At 43.5% G+C, this 26,638-nt stretch overlaps 1 protein-coding gene across 2 annotated transcripts in view; it reads left to right on the plus strand.

Annotated features, from left to right (window-relative positions):
* The window catches only part of sash1b (SAM and SH3 domain containing 1b), a 90,714-nt gene that overhangs the window by 60,962 nt on the left and 3,114 nt on the right, over positions 1-26,638 (plus strand). The window contains exons 1-15 of one of the 2 annotated variants that reach the window (XM_070547058.1): positions 9,175-9,313; positions 12,684-12,812; positions 15,890-15,940; positions 16,423-16,472; positions 20,861-20,901; positions 20,994-21,080; positions 21,160-21,272; positions 21,512-21,613; positions 23,775-23,904; positions 24,084-24,478; positions 25,084-25,158; positions 25,252-25,395; positions 25,489-25,615; positions 25,827-25,996; positions 26,061-26,264. In XM_070547058.1, coding sequence (XP_070403159.1) covers positions 12,768-12,812; positions 15,890-15,940; positions 16,423-16,472; positions 20,861-20,901; positions 20,994-21,080; positions 21,160-21,272; positions 21,512-21,613; positions 23,775-23,904; positions 24,084-24,478; positions 25,084-25,158; positions 25,252-25,395; positions 25,489-25,615; positions 25,827-25,996; positions 26,061-26,264 — 1,734 coding nt within the window. In that variant the 5' untranslated portion in view covers positions 9,175-9,313; positions 12,684-12,767. Of the gene's footprint in view, positions 1-9,174; positions 9,314-12,683; positions 12,813-15,889; positions 15,941-16,422; positions 16,473-20,860; positions 20,902-20,993; positions 21,081-21,159; positions 21,273-21,511; positions 21,614-23,774; positions 23,905-24,083; positions 24,479-25,083; positions 25,159-25,251; positions 25,396-25,488; positions 25,616-25,826; positions 25,997-26,060; positions 26,265-26,638 lie in introns of those variants that run through there. The other variant, XM_070547057.1, reaches the window with a different exon arrangement.

Consider the following 26,638-nt stretch of genomic DNA (forward strand, 5'->3'; position numbering starts at 1 on the left):
TGTGTGTTGATGTCTAACGGAGCACGTGGGAGATGTGTGTGGATGTCTAACGGAGCATGTGGGGAAACCCCCCGAACATTCTGAGCTCATCACCACTGTGAAGCACTCTGAGAATAGATCTTTAAAAATGTGCATATCTCTGTGAGACGAGAGTCATTGCTGGGTTCAGCTGTTTGTGGTTTCCACCTCTCAGTCTCGATCAGGATCCTGTGAAGCATATACTCCCCAGAACCGTATGGCTCGGTTCGACGCAGTAACCACGGGCATCGTCTCCTGAAGGGTGAGGCAGTCGTTTAGGTTTTGATGCTGGAATTAAACGCTGTAAACACACCAACTCGTCGAATAGTTTTCATTCACTGATTTACTAATTAGAATTTAAACTTTAAGCAGGGTATTATTTTACCATCCACGTGTTGGCAGGTAGCTGTACCTGAAGCCACTGACCAATCAGAGGGTCTTTTTGACTCTAAACAAAAAACCATGTTGTTTTAAAGACGCTAAACAGAAAAAAAACTTGTACAAAGTGCATTTAAAGAATTAAAAACAACACGTTAAAGACAGAAATTATTAAATGACACTGTTATTATTAATTACTGGAAATTGTTAATACAACGAATTTTTATTACTGTTAATTTAACTATAGCAAATGTTGAAAGTTCACCGCTTGATGGAGCTATGAGGATCACATAATCCGCAAAAAGCAAAGATGAAATCCTCCTGCCACCAAGCTCGACACCCTCCACCTGTCAGCTTCATCTGAATTCTGTCCATAAATGTTACGAACAGAGTGGATAACAAGTGGCAGCCCTGGCAAAGTCCAACCCCCCACCGCACAGTTGCTACTAGCTATTTCAGCATGTTTTAGAAAAGATATTTTTGTACGGAAAAGGCTAGAAATGAAGTCAATCATAACTGTCTCTTCCTCTGTTTCTCCTCTAAATGTTCGCCCTGTGATGCTTCAAAAGGACAAGCGTCTCTAGGGTATCTTTTTTCCTGATTCGACCAATTTGCGTGTTTTCACACCCTCCAAAGTGATGTCATTCAGGGGCTTGTGGATCTCCTGCTGCACTGCATCGAGGATCGTGGAGGGCCGAGCTGAGCTGCCACTCCAATGCAGTCAGAAACGGAGGCTGGCAGGCGTGTCTCAGGGGGATCGCGGCACAGTCAGCCAGGGGTAATTACCCGAGCTCTGGGGTGAGGGGCTCATCAAGTGATTTCAGCACCTCTGAATTAAACACGGTCCAAGGAATATGAACAATCCACCGGCTGCTTCACTTCAAACCTTTTCCTATTCACAACAACTTTTAGGACTCTGCATGGCGTCGTGGTGTGAACAGTGGGAAAGAGGGCTTTGTTTTCACCACTGCGCTGAATTAAACATGCTCCATAGAATGGGAGAAATCTCTGCCCAGACCATAAACCCACAGCCAGAGGAGATTTAATACACACAGGATTTCCATCTGTGTCTTAAATCAGATTCAAAGATGATTTCATGTTTGATCTTTGAATTAAACACGCTACAAAGCATAGACGCCAGTGCGAATCAATCCGCTGGGTGATTTGAGATTAAACAGCACATGAATTATTCTAAACATGATCTTCTAGTGTATTTTACAGCTGATAGCTCTTTGAAAACATCTTTTCCTGCGTTTACATCTGTTCTGTCTGTGTGCAGCTAATGTGTAAAATCCTCATCAGATCCGATGATTGAATGTGGGAGAGAAAAGGTTGGTTCGGTGCCTCCTGTCTGCCCTTTTAATCTTCTTTGGAGTTTCACTCCCGTCTGTTTTTAATCTCGTCTCTGGCTGCGTTCTGTTGTTAGCATGATCTTTATCATTTATGGGATGCCAGAAGACAACAAGTCCATTTTTGTGCATCTTTTACCAACTAATGTTGTCATTTTGTTTTCAGCCATTTGTTCTGAGAGCCTGAAGGGAATAAGACACCTGCAGCGAGGTACTTCTTGTTCTGAGAGGTTTGCTTTGTGAATGACAGGTTGAAAATGGGAGTGAAGTAGAACTGATTGATGCAGACCTTACTAATGCAGTTCAAACAAGAACAGTGGTTCTTCGTGCCATCTGTGCATCTCTGGCTGATGGTGTGCATGTTACAGTGCGACCCCTCTCATCAAACCTGCATTTGGGGCTTGTCAGAATCCACTTAACCACTCAGACATGAATGGTTAAGCTCCTCCACTGATCCTCTTTCTCTCTGGAGACCATCCCGACAATATTGGCCTTCGGTGCTCCAAGATAGCAGTAATTCACTGGTTTCAGGTTTCACTGCAGAAAAGTATTTATAAAGCGCTACCTCTGGAGGACAACAATATATGATCATGCTACAGAAACAGCTGCTTTTTCACTTTGATTTGATGTTTTAGCCCCTCTGTGTGTGTGTGTGTGTGTGTGTGTGTGTGTGTGTGTGTGTGTGTGTGTTTTACTTGTCTGTGTTTTTAGCAGAAAATGCCATGAACCTCTGGATTTACTTTGACAAAACTTTCAGAAAGGAATCATTGGATGTTCATCTACATCTTATTGAAATCTGGAATAATTTCAAATCAAGATGGCTGCCACAGCTAAGGCCCGGTTCACATGGCAAGATAATTCTACCACTTTTTGACCCGATTCTGTCATGACTCGCAGAAGGTGTTTAACCTAAGACATGCAGAATCAACTCAACACCACTGGGTAAGTTAAAGTAAAGTTCTTTATTTTATACTGGGAACTAAAGCAGCACTGGGAAGTCCAGTGGATGATGTAAGGTGGTAAAGCGTTAGTCCAGATAAATAAGCCATGAATGACGAGGAAGGTGGTGAGCACAGGTGGAGGACCCATTCATGGGCCGAGGTGGGTGAGGCAGCGGAGAGGACCAAGGCAGGTACTGTGGAGGAGAATGAGACGTGGTTCTGGTGATCTGGGGTTCGAGCGGCGAAGGTAATGGAAGTAGTTGAGTGTTCCTGAACAGGGCAAAGCAGACAGGGTTCAGAGGCGAATCCAAAAACGTAATCCAAAAAACAGTCCATGGTCATAAATCCAAATCACGAGTTCTAGCGAGCAAACAAACACAAGCGGCTGGGGCTAACTAAACTGGAGCAATCATCCGGCGTCGAGTGGTGTCTCCATCCTCCCTTTATACCAGTACTCCTGATTGGAAATCCAGCGCAGCTGCTGCCCCCTCCGCTCCTCACCTGTGGGAAATAACTCCAAGATAGTTAGTAGAAGAGGAGCACTCGCCACGGCTCGTGAACCATGACAGATTCTCCCCTGCTAACAAACTGTCAAACCTTATTTGTGCATTTTACAAAACAGATTTTGCATTTTTAGTTTGACTCAATCTTAAATTTAAAGGGAGACTCTGTAGTTTTGGCTTGCTTTTAGCACCCTCTAGTGTCCGTTAGTGAAAGCAAAAGTAAGATGTGTCTCTTTGTTGTGCATTAGTCATTTTAACACTTTAATTGCTGAAGTGTCTTCTCAGCCTTCATTAGTTTCTACAGGAGTGTCATCCATCCATCCATTTTCTTCTGCTTATCCGGAGTCGGGTTGCGGGGGCAGCAGCCTAAGTCGAGAGGCCCAGACTTCCCTCTCCCCAGCCACTTGGGCCAGCTCTTCCGGGAAAATCCCAAGGCGTTCCCTCCAATGTGTCCTGGGTTTAGGCCTCCTCCCGGTTGGACGTGCTTGGAAAACCTCACCAGGGAGGTATCCAGGAGGCATCCTGACTAGACGCCCGAGCCACCTCAACTAGCTCCTCTCGATGTGGAGGAGCAGCAGGTCTACTCCGAGCCCCTCCCAGATGACTGAGCTTATCACTCTATCTCTAAGGGAGAGCCCAGCCACTCTGCAGAGAAAACTCATTTCGGCCTCTTGTATTTGTGATCTCGTTCTTTCGGTCACTACCCAAAGCTCATGACCATAGGTGAGGGTAGGAACGTAGACCAACCGGTAAATTGAGAGATTTGCCTTCTGAATCAGCTCTGTCTTCACCACGACAGACCGGTACAACGCTCGCATCACTGCAGATGCAGCACCAATCCGCCTATCGATCTCACGCTCCAGTTTTCCCTCACTCGTGAACAAGACCCCGAGATACATAAACTCCTCCACTTGGGGCAGGACCTCGTCTCTGACCTGGAGAAGACATTCTACCCTTTTACGAATCAAGACCATGGTCTACAGGAGTGATTAATCACTAAATCAAAAAATCAGCTGTGTTCATGATCTAAAACATGCAGGAAATGTGCTGGACTCAGACTGCAGCACCAGGTACTGCATGTCAGCTCCATTTTACTAAGTTCAACAGGGACCAGATCAGCACTCTGAAGTTGCAATTGTGGCCACAAAGAGCAGTGGGGTCTGAGTAGGGCTGGACGGTAATTCAGTAGTTCAATATATCTATATATAGACATGTGGTGTGATGGGAAAAAAAACGGATCGATAAACCTTCGATAAAAAACTTTCCTTTTTTCATTTTAACCTATCAGGTAGCAGCATACTAGACTCACTACTTACTGCTAACCAATCAAAACCACAGACACTGCACGCTACTTCACCAGGCCCTCCCCTTCTCAAGCCAAAACAGAGCATGAGGCAGCAAGATGTCACAGCGAGAAGAGGCAGAGAAAAAATAAAAATAACAAAATTAAAATGGCCAGGGCTGCACGCAAAATATATTTTGTACAATTTAAAAAAAAATCAATAATTATCGATATCAATCAATATTTTTAAAAAATTGTTATTTCTATACATTTTTCTATATCGTCCAGCCCTCGGTCTGAGTGGCATTTCATGAACCCTGAAAGGGTCATTTTGGCACATACTAGCTCAAGAAAATGATTTAAAACATGAAAAAGTGTCATTAGTATGCCTTTAAAAGGGAAACCTGATTCTAGTTTGTCAACTTTCAGAACACATCCAACTTAAGCCGTTTCTCTTTGGTTTGTTTTGTAAATATTCCAACTTGTGTGATAGAGGAACTCTTCATTTCTGCTGCCAACATAAAGTTTAAAGATCCAAAATTTAAACTGTAAACTTTTAGGATTTTAGGTGACTTGATTGTAGCGTGAAACCCTCCAGCAGGGTTGGGAGTCGTTCCAAGCTGCAAAGGGCTTCAGAACTGGAGTCAGACTGGTGAATGTGTCTCCTTAGGGATCAAAGCTCAGATCAGTGCTAGAGCTGGCACAGACAAAGTCAGGAAACTTGATGGTGACAAAAACAGGGAGATGTCTGACAGAGAGGAGTCGCATCCATCTCCTCCTGTGCACGGCGGTGACGAGCAGCCCGTTGTTGCGTAGCCAGGTGGAAAACTGACCTTTCTGGCATGAGTTGCCTCGGCCCTTCGGCTTTGCGCATCAAACATAGCCCTCCATCATCTCCTCCATCCATCTGCAGCTCAACCTAATCTTCAGCCTCCTGCTGCAGAGCTGACTCCTGCTTGGTACCTCCTGCTGCTGCACTAAACTCAGCAGTCTCTTGTCAAAGAGGATGATTACAGTAAGTGGGATCACCGTTCGACAACGATGCCGATGGTTATATCTCCTCACTTAATCTCTGACTAATGCTGCAATGTAAATGAGGTCACCACCCTCAAATCTAAACCTCTGCCAGTTTGCAAACATAAAGACGCCATGTTGACATGAAGAACCTCAGAAGTATTTCACACAGGAAGAACACAGCATTGCTGTTTCTCTATGAATTATTCACTTTCCCCTTGACCTAGCGTCTGCTGTACTTTCACCTTGTCACCTTCTGCACTCTGTAACCTGAGGATGGCCATGTACTTAGTTATATGCTGCCCCCTGCTGGTGTCTGTTATGTTTAAGATTATTTACACCAACTATTCGAAGCACCAAAAATGCAAAAACTAAACATGTCTACAGCAATATTAGACACCCATTTATACAATTTATCAGCAAAAACGGACGATTTTGGTGACTTGCAGAAAATAAATCACTTATAAGGTGGAGATTATAACATCTAAGATAAAAGGGGTGATTTGCAACCTACTGTGTGAGATTTAGTTACAGATTATTTGGAAATAATACTTTGATCATATTCAGTGTGACTTCTTTATAGAATAGAACAGTGCTTTATTGTCATTGTACCCAAAGGTACAACAAAAACACATAAAAAGGTGAAAGTACAGTAATATACTAAGATAGAAATCAGGATTAAAAACACATTAAAAAAATTTACAAAAAAAAAAACATCACAATGGTAAATGGCCTGTATTTGATATAGTGCCTTCTAGAGTCCTTGACACCCCCAAGGTGCTTTACAACACAGTCAGTCATTCACCCATTCACATCCTGGTGGTGATGAGCTACATTGAAGCCACAGTTGCCCTGGGGTGTGCTGACGGATGCCACCAGTCCCACCACCAGCAGGGGGTTAAGAATCAAGCCCAAGGGCACGACGACAGCAGCAGACTGAGCAGGGCTCAAACCTGCAGCCTTCCAATTACGGGGTGAGCACTTAACTCCGGTGCCACCGTCACCCCAATGTAATGAGGTAGATGTAGATTGTCAAAGATGTGGGAAAAGACGGGTAAAACATGTTAAGAAGAAATAAAATACAAGTATTAAAGGTGCAACTTGTGTGAGTGAAGGTGCATATTAAAATGTGTGTGATCTGTTTGTGCGTGTGTGTATGTGTGTCCAAGAGTTTTTAAATTTCTGACGGCTCAAGGGAAGAAGCTGTTGGTCAGTCTGGTGGTGTGTGACCTAGGCGATAAATTGATTTAACGAATTAAAAATTTTTTTGTTACGTGCGATTTAAAAAAAGTAAATTAAATTTTTATGTAATAGCGCCTTTTTGGCCCCCCGGAGCTTCCGTAGCGTTAGTTTCTCATAACCGCGACAACAACGTCACAGCACGCACACGAAACAGCAAGTGACTCCATGGCCACCGGTGAGAGTGGGAAGTTTGTTCCTAGCAAAGGAATTAAATCATCCGTTGTTTGGAACTGGTTTGGGTTTGCTGCGACGGACGTGGAGCGTGGCACTTTTATTCCAAGAGGGTGTTCATTTATTCAGTATTCATCTCAGAAATGAGGGTTACATTTGTCTTGCTTGTGATTAAATAAAAACAAAATTGGCTTTAAGGTGCCTTCCATTTATACTTATTGCTATTCTTAATAATTGAGGGGGAGAGAGAATCGGGGAAAAAAAATCCTAAAGCTGTATCGCTCAGCCCTAGTGTGACCTGATTGACCTGTAGCATTTCCCTGGTGGTAGTAGCTCAAATGGGTGTGAAGGGTCACCTGTGGTGGGCTTGTGATGGGATCTCCTGAGGCTGCAGGATGTGGAGGTGTGCTCCAGGGTGGGCAGAGAGCAGCCAATGAGTACGTTTACATGCAGCCAATATCCGGGTTATGATCGGGTTAAGGTCGGTATTCGGGTTTCTGAGTTGATCAGAATAACCCGTTTACAAGCATAAATAGAAAGAGTTACCCCTAACTTGCATAACCAGATTTAAATGTGGACGTTGGGGTAGCGTCACGACGTATGGACTACGTCCAGACGCAATGTGCGTCATTTGCGGTTCTTCTTGTTTCGGTATCCGTGAAAACAACAACATGTTTCCCAGTTCGGAAGAGATAGCGACCGCGTTTGTTTGCGCTTTAGTTTCCTCGTCACTCCAAAAGTGTGGTGCTGTGCCGCGACTCGCCATGTTGCTCCCAACTTGTTGTTTACTTCCGGTGTTCTGGGGCATACAAGACGTCTCGCTACTCAAAAGACCAAGATTCCTTGCGAGCAGAGCGTGCGCAGAGCACACGCTTTGATGGGGATATCCCGATATGTGTTTACACGACCAAACATTCGGGTTAGAAAAGGGTTACCCCAGGTGTAGTGACCGAGTTTTTAAAAACCCGGTTATGAGCATATCCGGGTTTTTGGCGGTGTTTACATGGCCGTGCGGAATCGGGTTATTGCGAATATTGTGGTTTTAAAAGGGTTACTGGCTGCATGTAAACACACTGAATGTTTTGAGTAGTGTTTCTAATGGGCCATTCCCTTCTGTACCTGGTCGGCCCTGCCCGGATAGCTCCAGTCGGCCCCAGCCTGGCCCGGTTGATTCCACACATCCTTGCTTAGGTATGCAAGGAATGCAGTCAGAGACATTTTCAGCTTCTAGGTAATCAGCATGATAATGATTGATAAGGAATTGAGTATGCCTTAAGCCCATGTGGGCTGATTCTACCCACCAATCAGAGGCTTGCTCTAATGGAAGGTGTGAATTTGCTGTCAGCAGTGGATGTGTTGGCCCTGGTCAGCCTGAAGCAGACCACCTCAGAAAGAGGGCTGAAAAACAGTCTTGTTGCACCCTGAAAAAAGGCAGGCCACCAAGATATGTAAGCAAGCTATGCTATCCGGGCCGGGCTGACCAGGTACAGATGGGAATGGCCCATAACTGTCACACCCAGAGTATTAATTCCCTAACAGTTTCAGTCTAGGTAACACCCTCCTGCATCTAATGAATACGATTCCCACACAATTGAGTCCAACGACTCATCAGGGGGTGGGGAGGAGGAGTATGCTTGTCCCATATTCCAGTCAGAGCTGACCACTTCCAGAAACTGTAGAAGCCCAGTTGTCTTCATACATACCCCTTTGTCGTTCCATCAATAGGTCACCATCTTAGCATGGTGGCGTCAGGGTGGTGGTTTGGGCTTGTTTTGAATTGACCTCGACCATTTCTAGTTTTTGTTTTCTAGAGCTCAGTGTGAAGCCATCTGTCCAACAGCTACAGCTGGGACCCAATGGACAAATATCCCAAATCCAAAAGCTAATTACAATAAAAATTATTAACAAAATAAAAACATAATTGCAATTTTTTTTAGATGAATCAGAATCAGAAGATCTGAGTCAGAGATTCTCTAAACCCGGTGGAAAATAAATTTACCTCATTTTTTTAAGCCTGAATTCATATATTAGCTTAGCATTTTTAGTGATTTATAATAAAAATCAACAGAGAATGAAAACTCTGTCCATCTCCATCTGACTCCATACAGATGTAGTAACACTTTTGGACACTGAGAGGTGGTAGTTAGTTTGCGTGAGTCAGTCGGTTCCCGTGGGCCACAGCTGGAGAGAGGAGAGCCCCACCCAGCAGCAGCGGTTGCAAAACTCCCAACCTCCCCTCAACCAGACTCTTTCTAAATTATGCGCCTTTAACACCCCTCCCCTCTCCTTCACTGCAGGATGTGTTGTCTTTCACCCTGTTAGCCAGTTAAGTTTGCAAAGGAGCTTTTCACTTCACAGAGCTGTGGTGGGACTGCTGGATCGCCTCTGTTGGCAGCCAGATGTCTGGCTTTTGTGGTGAGTGTATTTTTGTGTTTGGACCCTGGTCCTCTGGTTTAGAGCCGGAGGCTCGGGGGAGTTTTAGGAAAGTTGGGAATTGCGTTTTGATCCGTTTGTGTGTTTTAGTTATTCGATTTACAGGAAAATATTTACAGGATTGCTTCAGATCTCACAGACTTATAGAGCTCTCTGTCCTGGTGTGTTCAGGGATGATGCTGGATGGTGAGGCAGATTCAAAGTTAAAAGTTTTAGCCAGTGGACGAATCTTTGCCAGATGAGGACGGCTGGTTATATTAGAAGCCCTTTAACTGGTTTGTTTAACTAAAAAAAAGGTGCTTTACATCTGTCCAGATGTGGAATTTACAGTAATTCATTTTTTCTTTTCTTTATTTTCAACAGTTACATTTTCTTGTCAAAGCCAGACTTAGAAGGAACTTTTCTGAGTGTTTGATGATCCGTGACCCCGGTGTGTTTGTCCAAAGGCGAGACAGAGACCCTGTAAAAACACCGGGCCACGCCGGTCCTTTTGTCTCTGTCAGTTTGCTGATCTCCTGAGAAATGTGACACCACACTTTCCCTTTCAAGGTCGATGCCTCGTGCTGCAGTTCTGCTTCAGACGCCAGCAGACGTAAACTCGAGGCTTCACAGAGATGCAGACTTCACACGTTAAAGAAGAATCTGCATCCTGTGATGCAGACGTGCACACACAAACTGTGTCTAATAAGTGCTGGGAGCATTCTAATATCATGCGGCTGTGTTACAATGAGCCGTTTATGTGCATCAGTGGCCGTTGCAGGCGCACTGCTGGGCTCCTCGCAAATATGAAAAGCAGCCAGATTTTTCAGGCCACATTTTGACCAGGGGGCACGTTATTTACTTAAATGAATGGGCCTCTTCTCTGCACATTTGGACCAGTCACAGACTCCTCTGACAACGACGAGAGCGAGCTCAGAGTTTTACAGAGGGCTGTAGCATTTACACAACTTCAGGGTACAAAGATGATAATAATCTATGGAGCAGTTTATGAATGTAGCAAAGGATTATTGGTAACACAAGGTGTTTGTCTGGTCGCTCCGTCCCTGTGCTTGGTGTCGTCCTCTCGTTATTCCTGTCTCGTCCTGTTTTTGGCATATTTTCATGGATAGAGGATTTCATAGGGCACCTTTTATTATGAGGGCAGAAAATGTGATAAAACAACAGCCTGTTGCCAGTAGCAATGAGGTGAGAGGTATGGCACACAGTGGAAAGGCAACCAGGGCCAGAGTGGAGGTTTACTCCCAAAAGCAGCCCTGATAGGGAAGCAGGGGAGTACTCGACTCCTCTGATTGGTTGAGGATCTCCAATCTTCCTAAGAAAAAGCATAACCAACAGGCTGCTGTTTGAAAACCAGCAGTGCTTCACATCAGCAGCTAGTTTTTTTTAATCTACCCTGAAGTGTAAGGCCTCAGTGGAAAAACAAGGACTACATGTGCTTTATATGCATGCAACCGGGACCACGGAGCCAAATGGGCCTGGAGGATGACTCAGCAGCACTGAGGGACATATAATGTGTGGCAGAGGAGGTCTGTGATCCTCTTGTTAGTTCCTCTCTGGAATGTAACAGTAAAAGTGAAATTTGTCCCAGATTCGCTTTTCATACCACAGAAATCATCTTGGAACTCCTAATCCGCGTTGACGCTCTCAGATGATCACAGAGGTGCAACACGTGTAGATCCTGGACAGGAAGCATCGTCTGAGACGGGCTAGTGAAGAACATGATTTATTTATCTTTTAGGCCTGCATTCAAGCTAACTTGCAGCGTTTTCTAACCAGAAACTGTCTTGGATATCATTTTTAAATCTTCTGGAATGTAAAAAAAAAAGTGATTTTTAAAAAATATATCTGGGTGTGTTTAAAAAGAAAGAAAAGAAGCAGTAATCTGGTGAGGTGGAAGTTTTTTTTTATAGTAAGAATTAATTTCCAGGACACACACACACACACTAATTAACTGTAATGGTGTCAGTCTTACAGTTAAAACACACATCACCAACTCTGCAGTCCATCTTATCCTTTAATTAAATGTAGTTTTTTTTTCTTACCGTTCAGCTTTCCTTTTGGTTTCCGTTCACCATGGCAGGACTTTGTTTTCTAACACAGCAGGCAGCTGTTTTCAGGCTAAAACCACTAAAAACAGACTTCCTGCTAACTACCACTGTGACAAAGTTAACGAGCAGGCGTTAAATATAACAGCAGATTAGCTGTTTATCCACTCAGACGTCTGCAGGGACACAAACCAGCTGAAAGGTAATTATTAATACTGGGAAATCGGAAATGTGGCTTGATAGAAACAAAAAGCAAATGTATCATTTTTTTGTTTGGATGCTGAAATGTTTGGTTTCATGGTGAGATCTTTAGAAGCAGGGATTAGGAGATAGACCCTGTTTGTGGGCTTGTTATGTTCATCATTCCACCACCAGATAACATCAGTGCTGAGCCCCTTAACCGTCTCAGCCTCCTGGACTTCTTAGTAACTATAAGACTTTTAGTTTCACACCTAAGGAGCTTTGTCAGTTCTAATTGGATTATGCAGAAATCCGAGCTCATAAACTGCATGTGAATCCTCCTCCTCCCTACCCCCTGAGCAGTTGTTGATGTCGTTTTGCCCTATTGTGCTGGACCCGGTAGATTCTGATGTCACACATCTGGAGCTCATGAGTTGTAACCATTCAATCCAAAGACCTGAGTTGACGTGAGAAAGTGTCTTTGAGGAAGATACTGACCTGGGAAACAACTCCCTGGTGTGATGTTTACTGCTTCTCGTTTGACCTGATGGAGGAACTTGGTTCTAAAGTATCAGCATCAGTTGATAGTTTGATACTCAGCAAAAATCCTGAGATTTATAAGCGTCTCACACAGGAAGAGACTCAGAAGAGGCTGGCAATACAATTGAAGGAAACTAAAGATGGAGATGCTCTCGTGCGTGTGTGTGTTTGTGTGTGTGTGTGTGCGTGTGTGTGCGCGTGCGCGCCTACTTCTTGTGATTTATGGCAGACTGAACCCAAGGCCTCTCCAGTCAAGTCAAGAGTCTTGTAGCTGCGTCACACGATGCCTCTTCTCCCCACGGTGTGTGTGTTTGTGGGGGTCACTGAGGAGGTGGAAGGGATCACTGAGCAGGAAGATGACTGTATCACAGCATGATGTCCCCGGGCTTTTTTTTACTCACCTGGTATTTTATCTGGCGTGTGTTTTCCTGCCGGTGACGGAGCTGACGTGCCAGACGACAGGTTATCATGACAGTGGTCTGTGTTGGCAGGGGTGACCTGCCGTTTGCCACCCTGCTCTGGCTCCGGGGGACTTTTGTTTCTCTGTTATCATCAGTTGAGACGTCCGTGTGTTTTATCTGTTGCAGGATGGCTCCGTGGGGAACCTTGATGAACTGGCTCAGGAGTACTCTCAGTATTACGGCACCTCTATCAGCGACGTGTGTGAAAGGATGGAGGAGCTACGTAAACGTAAAGTAGTACAAGACACAGACATGGTAAACTGACCGTTTTTAAGTTTTCTACTTCTTTTTGTTAAGCTGGGAAGACTTCAGTTGTTTTGAAGCACATAAGATGAATTTACATCTTAAAGCTGTGGGAGGCAGGCTGGGATAAAGACTGGAAGCCTCATTAATACCCAGTTTTTGTCTGCCCTGAATAGCACAATGTGAATGAATAAAACTTGTGTTTGTCTTTTATCAAGGAAATTTACATCATTTCAATAGCAAATATACCAATAGAAATAAAAGCACACAATACAAAGTAAGAAAATTTAACTTGAGACGAGAGACCAACATGTGTTGTGTGATTTCATGAGCAGCAAATGAACTGACCAGCTGACTGCAAGGCAACCTTATATAATATAATATAATATAATATAATAGGGCTGCGCAGTGGCGCAGTGGTTTGAGCTGTTGCCTTGCAGCGAGAAGGTCCTGGGTTCGCTTCCCGGCCTGGGATCTTTCTGCATGAAGTTTGCATGTTCTCCTTGTGCATGCGTGGGTTCTCTCCGGGTACTCCGGCTTCCTCCCACGGTCCAAAAACATGACTGTTAGGTTGATTGGCCTGTCTAAATTGTCCTCAGGTGTGAGTGTGCATGGTTGTTTGTCCTGTGTGTCTCTGTGTTGCACTGCGATGGACGGCTCTCTGTCCAGGGTGTACCCCGCCTGATTGCCCGTTGACTGCTGGAGATGGGCACCCTCCATCCCCCCACCCCCCCGCGACCCTGGATGGATGGATGGATGGATAATGTAATATAATATGGGCTGGGTGGTGGTTCGAAACTCGGCTGCGACCTTTCTGCGTGGAGTTGCGTGTTCTCCCCATGCATGCGTGGGTTTCCTCCGGGTAATCCGGTTTCCCCCACAGATCACAACATGCCCTTACAGGTTATAAATTGGAAGTCACTTTGGATAAAAGCGTCTGCTAAATAAATAAACATAAACATAATAAAATATAATACAATACAATATAATATAATGAGGTTATATGATATAATCAATATAATGATAAAAGCAACACCTGCACAAGAGAATTAAAGTATTTTTCTATTTGTGCTTTTTAAACCAGAAACATAAACAGTAAAATTGCACATTAAAAAAAATGAAATATTGCAATTTATATAGTTTGAATGTCTACGTAGCATGAAGGAAAAAACAAGTACAACAATTCCTAATTCCATTGTTTAAGCAGCTATTTCAACAACAAGTGTGCAAAAAATATGCAATTGGCATCATTAAAAATCAAATCTGTAAAATTTCACATTACCGTACATAGTTAATCACACAATGAAATTACTTGTAATTTTCCTATTTGCATAGCTTAAAGAAAAAAAATCAAACATTGCAATGCATTGCAAAAATGTTTTAAAACAAAAATTGCACAATAAAATGACTGCAAATATGCTACTAATGCTTTTTTTTAGAATGACAAACATGAAAATTGTTACATTGCCCATTGTAATTATAAAAAACAATAATTGCACAAATACATTTAAAATTAGTCTTGTGTAAAGAAGAATTTTACAAAGACTTCTCTTCTGGCACCCACAGAGTACAGACGCTTCCCTTTTTGCTCCCTTGTCTTTTTTTCCGAAGGCTCCTTGTCCTGTCTGCCCACAGAGCGCCTCTCTGCACTTCTCCTGAAAAACCCTATTTTTTAGAAATGGATCTAATTAATTGGTCATTCAATGCGATTGATAAGATTTTTTCAACGATGACAACGGAGCAGGGGGCTCCCGCATGCCCGCAAGAGACACATCCGGCAGGGTATATGCTCAATTCCTGGAAAGAATGGAGGATCGTATGCCTCTCCCAGTTGTCCATTGAGGATGTCGAAGATGTGTGGATGTTTGGCCTGATGATCACTAGATTTCTTCTGATTGGAGTGGGAGGATATCTGGTTTTCTGGAAATTTGGGAAGACGGGAGCGATTGGAGGGCGACTCGCACACACGGAGAACACTGTTCGTGTCGGGACGTTACAGACTGGGACGATACACGAGGTGAATCGTAAGCTGGACATCGTTCTAGCTGCATTACCGGTATCAGTGAGCAAAATGGATGTCATCTCGGAGAGGGTCACCGGACGGTGTGGAGATGTTTAAAACCTAAATTGGCTTCACTGGAGGACTTGAATGATCAGTAACAGACTTGAAGGCAGAGAGCAAAATTATCTCTGCCTGACCCAAACAAAGTCTTGTTATCCGAATCTGATGCCATGGCAGCCTTGTGAATGCCAATAACAAACCCCCACGAAGGAATGCAGACAGATGCTGTGAAAACCCGACCCCCCCCCGGCCTTCCTATCGGAGTCATGTTGTGAACTGTGATGTTCGTGCTTATATGTTTGAGGCGGTTTTTTTGCATAGTAAAGCTACGCCCTGCTGGGAGTAACTCTGGTATGCCTTTTTATCCCTCCCCCAATTTATCCTCATGTAATCCCCTTTTCATCTAATTGAAATGAGCGCCGTTTGGCTGCTCTCGTGGTCTGCCTGTATCTGTTCTGTCTACATGTGTGTGTAACCTTGGTCAGGTTGTGCTGTGGAGTCACGTTCCTATGCTCTGGGTCGCTGGAGTGCTGGCAATAAAGCTATCTGATTCTGATTCTGATATTGCAGATTGTAGTATTAAAATACCAGTTGCACAGATAATTTCATGCCATATTTATTGTTTAATAAAACATTTCAATAGAAAAATTGAGTGTAACATAGATTATTTAGCTAAGAACAATTAATAAAAATAAATATTGCACATTGTTAAAAAAACAACAAATATATATTAAAACAACTGAATGTAATATTTCACTTTTTTATCAGCTCAGTAAGAACTCAAATGTCACCTCAGGTCACACAGGTGTAGGGTTTATTTTTCTCTCATAATTACCTATCTTTGAAACTTTATCTTAAAATAAATTCATTCACTTGCATTTTTGTTTTATTTTGTGTAGCGTATGTTAAAGGTTTCATTACAAGTTCATTATTGGATCATGGTGTGATCTCAGCCAAATGAATATGCTCAGTGTTATAATTTAGTGACAAGGCTGTAATTTATTCCTCCACTTCCTCCGTGTTTCAGGGAAAAGTTGACTCAGCGGCCACATCACCACGTCTCCGCTCCCAGATTCAGGTGAGCGTCCAAATCCGAATGTGTCAGACCCTGAGAGGAGGCTGTTTCCTCCTCTGTGTGTCAGCAGATAAGAGGCTGAGAGCTCCCTTCATCACGATTATCACAAGCAGAAAACATGAGAAGCATGTACAGTTCAGATGGAGACCTGAAACTCATACACGGATTGTTAAATAAGACGAAACAGCTTTGGTTTGTTTGTTTTGCATTGTTTATCAAATTCCATCATTTGCCTCTTCTTGGTACAATGCTAACAAGTTTCGGCTAATTCTGAGGAAGGCTACAGAGTTAGCCAAAACTTGTTAGCAAAAAAGGTAAAAACAAATCTTTATTACACCGTGTACCAAAAAGGACCAAATGATGGAAGATTAAATATGATTTAGGGCATTTTGCTGCTGATAAAATATATTAATAATTGGGAAGTGGAACAATTTTTCACCCTGAGGTGTTTTTATGTATAAACATTCATGTTTTATCTTTTTAAGGAATCTCTTGGACTCAGCAGTGAAATGTCGACTCCAGAAACAAATCGAAGGTAAGAAAACAAAAAAAGTTATAGTAAATCTGTAAATATCCTCAGGTGGTCTTGATGATTTCAGATATCTGAAGTGTAGATTTTAGATTTATTGACATCCTGTCACTTGGGGAGAAGATCCAGACTGGGTTTCTGGGTTATCTGTGTCACCACCATGGACGCGTGCATTTCCTCTCCTTCCTGCTGACCCCATGTCACACTTATGAAGCATTTGGAAGTGTGACCTTCACCCTTCCTTCCCTCCTTTGTTTGTTCTGGAGAGTTTTATAGATTAGTCATGTTTTGTCATTGGAAAGCTGAATGAGGAGAAAAGATTTATGTTGTGAGTAATAAGAATGCAGCATGTTGCTTTTATTAGGAGTTTTTATAGTACTGGGAGGTACTAGTGAGACAATCCCACTGAGAATAAAGCTGTAATATAGTCACAAGTGACTCACACTGCCCCCTTGTGGTACTCAAATATAATCCATCAATGGAAACATAAGTAGTTTTTAGGCTTTTTGATTTTACAGTTTTTATTTTAGTTACTTATTTTTGAACAAAGCTAATGTGTGAAGATTTTATAAAAAGTTTCTCCTTATAAATTTGTTCAGTTTTTTCCTTTTTTTTTTGTAAGATTTAAATGTTTATAATTCACAAATCAGCTTCAGTACCAGACAAAGATAACCTGAGTAAATAAAATGCAATTATAAATTCATTTGAGACAGGTTAAGGTTAAAGAAGAAGAGGAAAGAAGAAGAAAATATCATTTCTACAGCGCCTCTCAAGATAAAAATCACGAGGCGCTTCACAAAAACAAAAAATGTAAAAATGTGAAAATAATTTAGAAAATGTTTAAAAATATATTTAAAAGGAGCAAAAAATAGAAAATTGTGATTAAAAAATGTTAAGAAAGAGAGAGAGTGAGTAGGAAAGAGGGAAATCAGTGGATCCTGAGGAAGGTGGAATAGGTGGGGAGAGCAGAATAAAGAGAGAGTGGTTGAAGAAGGTCATACAAAAGCCAGCTTGAACAAGTGAGTCTTCAGCTGCTTTTTAAAGGAGACCACTGAGTCCACTGATCTCAGACTCAGGGGGAGAGAGTTCCAGAGTCTGGGGGCCACAGCAGCAAATGATCTGTCACCTCTGGTCTTTAGCCTGGTGCTCTGCACAACCAGTAGGCTTTGATCACTGGACCTCAGGGACCTGCTGGGGGTGTAGGGACTAAGAAGATCACCAATGTAAGATGGTGCTTGTCCATGTAAGGCCCTATAGACCAGAACCAGGATCTTGAAATGAACCCTGAAGTTGACTGGCAGCCAGTGAAGCTGGAGGAGAAGCGGGGTGATGTGGGTGTGTTTGGAGGACTTGGTCAGAAGCCGAGCACAGGCATTCTGAACCACCTGTAGACGGTTCAGGGAGGTTCTGCTCAGACACGTGAAAAGAGAGTTACAGTAGTCTAAGCGTGAGGAGATGAAGGTGTGGATAACTGTCTCAAGTTCAGAGCGGGACAGAATGGGACTCAGCTTAGCAATGTTCCTGAGATGGAAGAAGGAAGAGCGAACAAGAGAACTGACATGAGAATCCAGGGTGAGAGCTGGGTCAAAGGTCACACCAAGATTCCTGACAGAGGGTTTGGTGTGAGAAGCAAGCTGACCAAGAGAGTCTCTGACTTTGGGAACCAGCTTGTCTGGGGCACAGATGAGGATCTCAGTCTTCTCTTCATTCAGCTGTAGAAAGCTCCCAGCCATCCAGGTTTTGATAGAGTCTAAGCAGGAGTGTAACAGCTGCAGCTTAGACATCTCATGGGGCTTAAAGGAGATGTACAGTTGGATGTCATCTGCATAAAGATGGTAGGAGATCATGATTCATAAGAAAAACATGGTGCAAAAACGCTCTCGTGTCCCATCGCCAAAACTTCTGCTGACCAAAACAAACAAGAGCTCGTCTCACATTTATCAAAGTACCACCATGAAGATGTCCATGATTTTAGGTAGAGCTGAGGAAAATAATCAAATAATCGATGCATCTGGATGCGGACATAAACGATTCTGCATCGTAGAAGAGTACGCCATAACCGATTATAGTGGAATGTAGTTTTGTTTTTTTAACAGCGGTACCAGCGCAGCATCCAAATCTGTCAGAGTAAGTGTCCTCCACATTTACCAAGTATTGTTCCGCCTTCATGTGGTACTGCAGGGCTGAGCGCTGGAGTTGTAACCTGAGACTGAACCAGAACCGAATCAGCCCGACCGGTTCTGTTGGATTTGGCCCGTGAATTATGTTAATTGAGCAGGTTGTCACGCAGCACGCTCCGCTCGCTCGATCAGCGACTGAGAGAGGGAGAGAGGGAGGATCGGAGGACGCTCCTCCAAACCGATGCTCCAAACACGCATTATTTTCATAATTTCATTATTATTTCTCCTGGAAGCGCTCAGTCAGACCGAGTGTTGTGATGCTGGGAGATCCGGTCTTGGGGAGGGAGCGGGGTCAGTGACGGCGGCTGCAGCGTGATCATCTGTCTTTTATTTAGGGACACGGAGAAGTTAAAAGGAGAGAGAAACAGAAGATAGAAGTTCTCGTTCCACTTTATTCTTTTGTTTCATGATGATGAACTGATGTTAAATTCAGCTTAAAGAGAAGTTTGGAGGAAGCTTTGGTTCATTTTAGGTTACAGGAGATCTTGTCTCCTGTCTGCTCCTCAGAGACAGCATGGACATGAGGGTCACATGGTGAGGGTCACACAGGACAGGTTAGTGGAAAGGTTTGTAGTTAGCTGGTTAGTGAAGGAGATCCATCAGCTGGGTAATTTAATCCTAATCCAGCCCACAGCCTTCTGCTGGTGTTATCAGAAAGAATAAAACACACATCTTAAATATTATTGGAAGTGTAGAATTAGTTTTATGTTTTATTGTTTTCTGCATCAAACAGAACTTGATTCATTCTCCAACACTTCAGAAATGAACCGCTGGGTTCAAATAAAATAACAAACTAAGTCAAACATTTCATTTGGTGTCATTTTGACACCCTTCAACTGCGGCATAAATATTTTACTCTAAAGCTGCTCAGTGACATTAAACACTCATATATGAACCCATTATGGATTTTATTATTACATTATGTGTCCTGCAGGTTTTCAGTACTTTTTTAGATTTTGTGAGATTTTGCAAAGCGTGTTTTTCTCAGCCTGAGGCGTGGTGTTGAACAAGGAACCAGATTGTTTTACTTTGTTAAATCTTAAATGTTTAAAATGTTTTGTCCTAACCTGTTGTGAATGGAGAGCTTTTGAGGGATGGCAGGTTGTGTCAATTAACGTTTTTGATAAAAATAAATAAAAAGCAATTATCTGACATCTTCTATTTATAGATGAAAACAAATCAATATGAAATAATCGTGATGCATCATGATGCATCGGGATATCGAATCGAATTGAATCGTTGACCCAATAATTGTAATCGAATCAAATCGGGAGTCAAGTGATGATTCGCACCTCTAATTTTAGGGCAAGCATTCAGTCGACAGAAGAGACGAGAACTTTCTGGAAGGTGCCTGCCTCGTTACATCTGGAGTAAAACTAAATAGATGGTCATTTATTGGCTGCAATCACTATGTGAAGAGAGCAATATGGTAAAAAATAAAAAAGTGCTCCAAACGCCACCTACCCCACCTTTAATACATTTGAAAACTGCTCTTTATATTTACAGTTTTTTTTTGTCTTAAACATTTTAGTTAGAAAACAAGCAAAATCTAATTTAATTTGAAAGGAGGCAAATAATTAGTAACAGCACTTTAGTTTCAAACAAAAACCCATTTATAAACCCCTCCTAAGTCATTATATTCTGTTTGCAGATGACATACATTCTTGTCAAAACAAACCTGAAATGCAGGATTATTTTTAGAAGATCTTGGTGAACAAAGTTACTCTAACTTCTAAACCACAAACAGAAGACGTATCTGTCTGCAGACTTATATAGTGATGGGGTCAGCTGACTCAAAGGCTTTGACAGATAAACAACAAACAGCCCTGAGAGAGAGATGGACAGACAGACAGAGAGGGAGGGAGGGGAATGCAGAGACACGTTGCTGCTGTGAAGCCCCAGCAGAACCAGTAAAAGGCTCCATTGTTCCAGAGATGGCCAGAGAGCCCTGACCTCAGTTCATCAGCCAGTCGGCTTCATCTGTTTTCACTGCTTTAAATCGCCTGCGCTATAGTCACGAGGTGCAGCGCACACTGCTCCGTCTTTTTTGTTTTTGCGAATCTGATGCAAATGTAGAATGACTTGATGAGTGCGATGGTGGAAGAGCAGGGAAAATGAAGAAGGTCGTTTTGGATAGCAGGTACTGATTCGAGCACGGGTCTGATTTCTTACTAAAACTTCTTAAATGGGGTAAATATCCTGTTTGGTTTGCAGGTTTCCTGTCCACAAATCCAGCTCCGATGATGGATCAGGAGGTAAGAAGAAGGACTCGTTAACATGAAAATATACAAACTATTCATAATTGTTTGATGACAGCAGTGGCATTTGAAATGATGAAACTTTGCAGGAAAATGGGATGCAAAGAGAAAGAGCAAGTCTTTCTGGCAAAGTTTTCGTAAGTCGCAGAAAGGAGCGATGCGTCAGACGTCAAAAGGCCAGTAATACATTGCACACGTGTCTTTTTGCCGTTGTTTGACGAGCAGAGTTTGATTTGAAGTTTTCATTTCTTGCAGGTGATGATGTTGGATTTGTGGCCAGTGAAATCACCATGAGTGACGAAGAGCGCATTCAGCTGATGATGATGGTGAAGGAGAACATGATCTCTATAGAGGAGGCCCTCGCAAGGGTAGGAATTCATAGTCCAGTACAGTGTAAAATATCTTCAGATGCATTGTAGATAAACTGCAAGGTGACAATCACATTAAAGAAATTCATCAGTGGATTTATAGCAACTTTAAGAATTTGGGATTATAAAAGTAATCTGCACCAGTTAGTATTCCATCCCTGTTCAAGAGTAAGGGTGATCACAGTGGGCCCTGTTGCTGAATAACCACTATTTATTTATTTTTTTTATTTTTTTTGTAGCTGAAAGAGTTTGAGACTCAAAACAGACAAAGTTGCAGATCTGAGCTCGTGGAGTCGCCGGATTCCTCCATCCCCTGCACAAACGAGTCGTTCAGCTGCACCGTAAGTTTCGGCACCAACTGCTGTTTCCTGCTGAATCACAACCTCCAGCTGCATGCTTTGGTTGAAGGCCTCAGATGTACCCTGCCAAGGCTGCTGAGCTGTTGACAGTGCCCCTCTCTTTGCTTCTGTCCCTGTCCCAGCGATGAACCGAGGCCCTCTAAAGCCCTGCAGCTCAGGGCCCGTTCCCAGCCACAGGGCAGCGGGTGGACTTCTATTCATCGCTGTCAAAGCGCTAACCCCCTATTGTGCTTCAGTGAGCGGTGGATTCAGCTGAGGGCCCTGTTATGCATGGCGCAGCTCTTTTATGCATGGGTGGGGTGATTAGGGGGCTCAGGTTCAGGGCACATTTTTAACATTCATGATGTTTGTTTTTCTTTGCTCTGTCAGTGCATTTACATACGCATCAGAAAACCAAACTTTTGCCCTGAATAGACTGAAGTCTGTTTTTTAAAGGCGCGTGAACACATTAAGCTTGGTTTATGCTTGACACATTCACGTTCCGCTTGGTGATGCGGCTCGCGGATGGAACGCGCTTCACAACTCGCAGCGTTTATGGTTTGTGCGGCTCGTCTCTGCGGTGAGCCAATATTCTCGCAAACTGAACGGGGCAGCGTGGAGCTCTACGGCATGCATCCAACACTACACCATAGTAGAAGTAGAAATTACTGTTGTTTACAACATGGCATTCCAGCATTTTTTAACAGCGTCCTCGTCTTTTCCGACAGTGCGAGCTATTTCTCTCCAAGAATTATTAACAACATGTTGATCACGGTGATCTCTGAGAGCTGAATCATACAAATGTCTGTATTTACGAACCTCTGCCTTACTAGTTCTTGCCAGTCCGCCATGTTTTTCCGTGTTCGACCGTCCGCGTGGTTAGAAAATTTCCTAGGTGCGCGGTGCGGAAAGTTTGGCGGAGGCCAGGTGGAGGGGCGTGGTTGTTAAAATGACACAATTTTTCCGCGCGGAGCCGTGCGGACCTCGCGGACGCGTCAAGCATACACCAACCTTGAGTCTACTGAAGGTGAACTGGTTCTAATTGTGCTGCATCACCCAGATAATGTAAAAGGAACCGGACTGCCTCTGCATGTAAACAGCTCAGTCGAGCTTGTACCGGGAACTTCCAGAAATGATGAGACCATAGAAGCGGTCTTCTAATATTATCATCGCCACAAAGTTACACGCGTAAAACCATCAAACAGCTGCAGTGTTGTTTTCCATTCCTTTGGCCGTTGTGCTTGTCCTGTTTTAACGTCGTCTGCTTCACTCCCACCAGCGTTTGTTTACCATTTGTTTTGCTGTAAGCTTACCGGAAGAATGCTGCCACCTACTGTACCGGAGTGGAACAAACTTAATTTGAGAGATTGGTTTTCTCCCAATTTATTACTTTAGATGGACCTAGATGTGCATGTAAATGAACTGTGTGTTTAAATGTGAGCCTGAAACCCTTCTGACCCTTTAGACACGGCCAAGGTCACATTCACTCTTCAGGTCTTGATGCTCAGGCCCTGAATTAGTTGCGTTCTGACACTTTTTTACTTGTTCATCTTATAAATTCGAAGCGACTGCCATCTGACTCCAGTGTAAACTGTGTTGGTTCATACGTGCCCATGTCTCACAGGTGTGTGGGTACCATGGTGACCCTAAAGAGCCACTAGCAGCAGCATTAACATTTCTGCTATGCTGTATAGTTTAGTTATTTTAAAGATACATCAGTTTACAATATTACTGAGGTCATTTTAATTTTAATTCAGAATATTTCCAGTTCATTTATGCTTCTTAGTCCTACTGTCTTTTTTTTTTTTTGGTACATTTTCTGTTCATGTTTCAGTCAGCTTTGGTGGGCCAAAACACACTAGAGACTTTCTAAATTAGATGATGGTCGAGGTGATTTCTAAGCAGCGTTCTCTTCATTTTCTCACATCTTTTTTTAGTCTGCTTTGTCACGTATTATATGGGTTAGGTATCAACGTGAGCCGCACTGCGGTTTAGTTTCTAAAGCAGCCAAGTTATTAAAGTAGCAAACAAAAGTCCACATTTCACTTGTCTCACTTATAGTATTCCTCTAATAAAGTATCATTTAGCTGTCAAGAGTCCAGTAATGTTGTTTGCTTGTTGACGTTTCCCGTATCTAAAAGTCCGTACTCGTCTCTCCTGCCAGCCCTGTGACGTGTCCGACGACGAAGAGGACTCTTTGAGTTTCAGAAGGCTTCACAAACTGGTCAACTCAACTCGGAAAGTGAAGAAGAAGCTGATCCGAATCGATGAACCTAAGAGGACGGGAGTGGAGGGTACTAAACTCATCACAACCGTCAGTTTTGTTTTATCAGGAACGAATGGCACATGTTTGTCTTTCAGCTGAGGTTTTCATCATAATTCCACTGATTCAGGTTTTATTTTTGCCTTTTTTGATAAAATGATCCCTAAATTCACTCATGAATTATTTTCTGCCTTTCCTTTGCCCACACAGAGAGCCTAAGCGCAGACTGCCTTCCATGTGCAGAAGCAAGTGTGTCTCTGTACTCGGGTGTGCAGAGAAATCCCTTAGTTTGTCCAGTAGACTCGCTGGTTGCAGCTCTGCAGAAGCAGCTCACCCCCGACAGGGACTCGGACAGTTTGACCACATCCCCATCCTCCAGCAGCATGGACACATGGAGCAGCCAGAAGGTGCTCCAGAACGTCAGCAAGTCCAACAGTAGTCCTGTTCACCAGGAGGCCGGTGCATCTGGGGAGGTGAGGGAGGCGGCCGAGGGCACTTCTTTCTCTGAAACGGAAGGCTGCAATGACGAAGAACCCCAAATCGCACGATCTGTGACAGATGGAGAGCTCCGGCACCGGATTTTGGGTTCACTCAGCCACCATGGGGTGAGTAGGAATGAGAACGGACATGAATCTGCTCCAGGTTTATTTTTTTAGATTTCCCCCAGTCTAAAGTTTAGATTCTGTACAAGGTATCCGCGGGTCCTTAAAAAGTCTTAAATTTACTTTTCCAAATTTAAGGCCTTGAAAATCCTTAAAAATTACAAATAATCCTTAAATACAGTTTCCAAAGGTCTTAAATTACCAAAGACCCATTAAACTAGATTATTTTATTCATTTTTGTGAATTTCTAGTTAGTCTTCAGCATTTTTTGCGTATGATGTTGGCGTAAACGGAACTGTACACATTCAGTTGGTTGTGAAAGGGGACTATTTTTAGATGAGCACATTAGCTGGTTAAGCTAGTGGGAGCTTGTGCCGTGGAGAAGTGCAAGTTTAATGGTAACTGGATGATTAATCCCACGTTCGCGACGTGGTAGACACCGGTCCCAGGCAATAGCTGGAAAGTATAGCAGAAATTTAATTAAAAAAAATAGCTTAAATTTGGTCAAAGTGGCCTTAAAAAAGGTGTTAAAAAGTCTTAAATTTGGCTCCCATGAACCTGCAGATACCCTGCTGTAAAAGTCTGAATCTGTTTTGCTTTTTCCACAGCGAGCTTGCAGCTTTGGAGGATTCGACCTGACCAATCGCTCCGTTCACTCACTCACTCCTGACAGAGACAACACTGTATGTAACCGCCGTTTCAAAGTAAAATCACTGATAGTAGGAATGTGCTCCTTCATGCCTACGCTGTGTATCTTCTTCTCTGGGCGAACTCAGACAAATGACGGAGGTGTCGGCGTGAGAGATGAGGTCAAGTCTCCATCGATGTCGCGGATCTCTCTGGGTAGAAAAGTCAAGTCTGTGAGAGAAACCATGAGAAAACACATATCCAAGAGATATAATTCCTCCCTCTCTGAGCAGGTATTATACGGAATTGTATTTTTAAATTCCCTGATTGTCCTGAGGATTATCCACCGTTTGTAGAACGCTGTCCTGTTTCCTGCTGTTTCCCAGTCGAGCCCAGACCGTGTATCCAGCTGCCCCCAGTCGCCCCAGACCATCTCACCGGAGAAACCCAAGCTGAAGCCTGGAGGGTCCGTGGAGAGCCTGAGGAGCTCTCTCAGCGGACAGAGCTCCATGAGTAAGTCAGTGGGTTTGCTGATTAGAGCCTTCGTGTTAGTTTGAACTCCGGTGTGGAGCAGCAGATGTGTAAGTCGCTGTTTTGAAGGCGCCTAAACAATCTGGTTGTGCTGAGTTTGCTTTTGCAGAAAACTGTAACTTTTAGCACTCCAGTCTGGTGAGAAAGTTTGTGAGTTGCTACACAGACGCCTTTGATCTTGTGACTTGCGTAGGCGGCCAGACGGTTGGCACCACCGACTCCTCCAACAGCAACAGGGAGAGTGTGAAGTCGGAGGATGGAGAGGAGGATGAGGTGCCCTACCGAGGGCCTTTCTGTGGACGCGCTCTGGTTCACACTGACTTCACCCCGAGCCCTTACGACACGGACTCCCTCAAACTGAAGGTCCGCTACGCCACATCACACAGAGAAGCGTGTGCAGACATGCTCACCTGACCTTTTGTTACAGAGTGGCGACGTCATCGACATCATCAGCAAGCCCCCGATGGGAACGTGGATGGGGATGCTCAACGGGAAAGTCGGGACCTTTAAGTTCATCTATGTGGATGTTTTGAACGAAGAGGTGAAACCCAAAAAGACGCGCAGGAGGAGAAAGGCTCGGCATCCCAAACCCACGTCTGTGGAGGAGCTGCTCGACCGCATCAATCTCAAGGTAGCGATCTAAAAATGTGGAGAAAGTTTTGGTCAAATAACAAAAATATCCCCCCTCTCAGCTGCTATTACTGCAGCACGTAAAAAGGACATTTTAGGACATCGGGTGTGACGGATCCTGTCCTTGAGTTAAATCGCATGCAGCAGAAGCTGATGTAAACATGCACGAGTGATTAGAGGTCCTGCTGTGGACAACTGAGCAGATCACGGTTTCCTAACGTGGACATAAACACAGGGCTGGAGTGGTCGAAGCTCAAGGACGCCGAAGCTAAAATTAAGTTGAAAGGAGGAACGCTGGAAAAAAGTGTCCTGTTTGTTTTTAATGAGTCAGAGGAAGACATGATACCAGTGTTTGTGTTTAAAGGGAAGCTTTTA

Source organism: Nothobranchius furzeri, chromosome 18 (assembly GCF_043380555.1).
Source record: "Nothobranchius furzeri strain GRZ-AD chromosome 18, NfurGRZ-RIMD1, whole genome shotgun sequence".
Classification (NCBI taxonomy): Eukaryota; Metazoa; Chordata; class Actinopteri; order Cyprinodontiformes; family Nothobranchiidae; genus Nothobranchius; species Nothobranchius furzeri.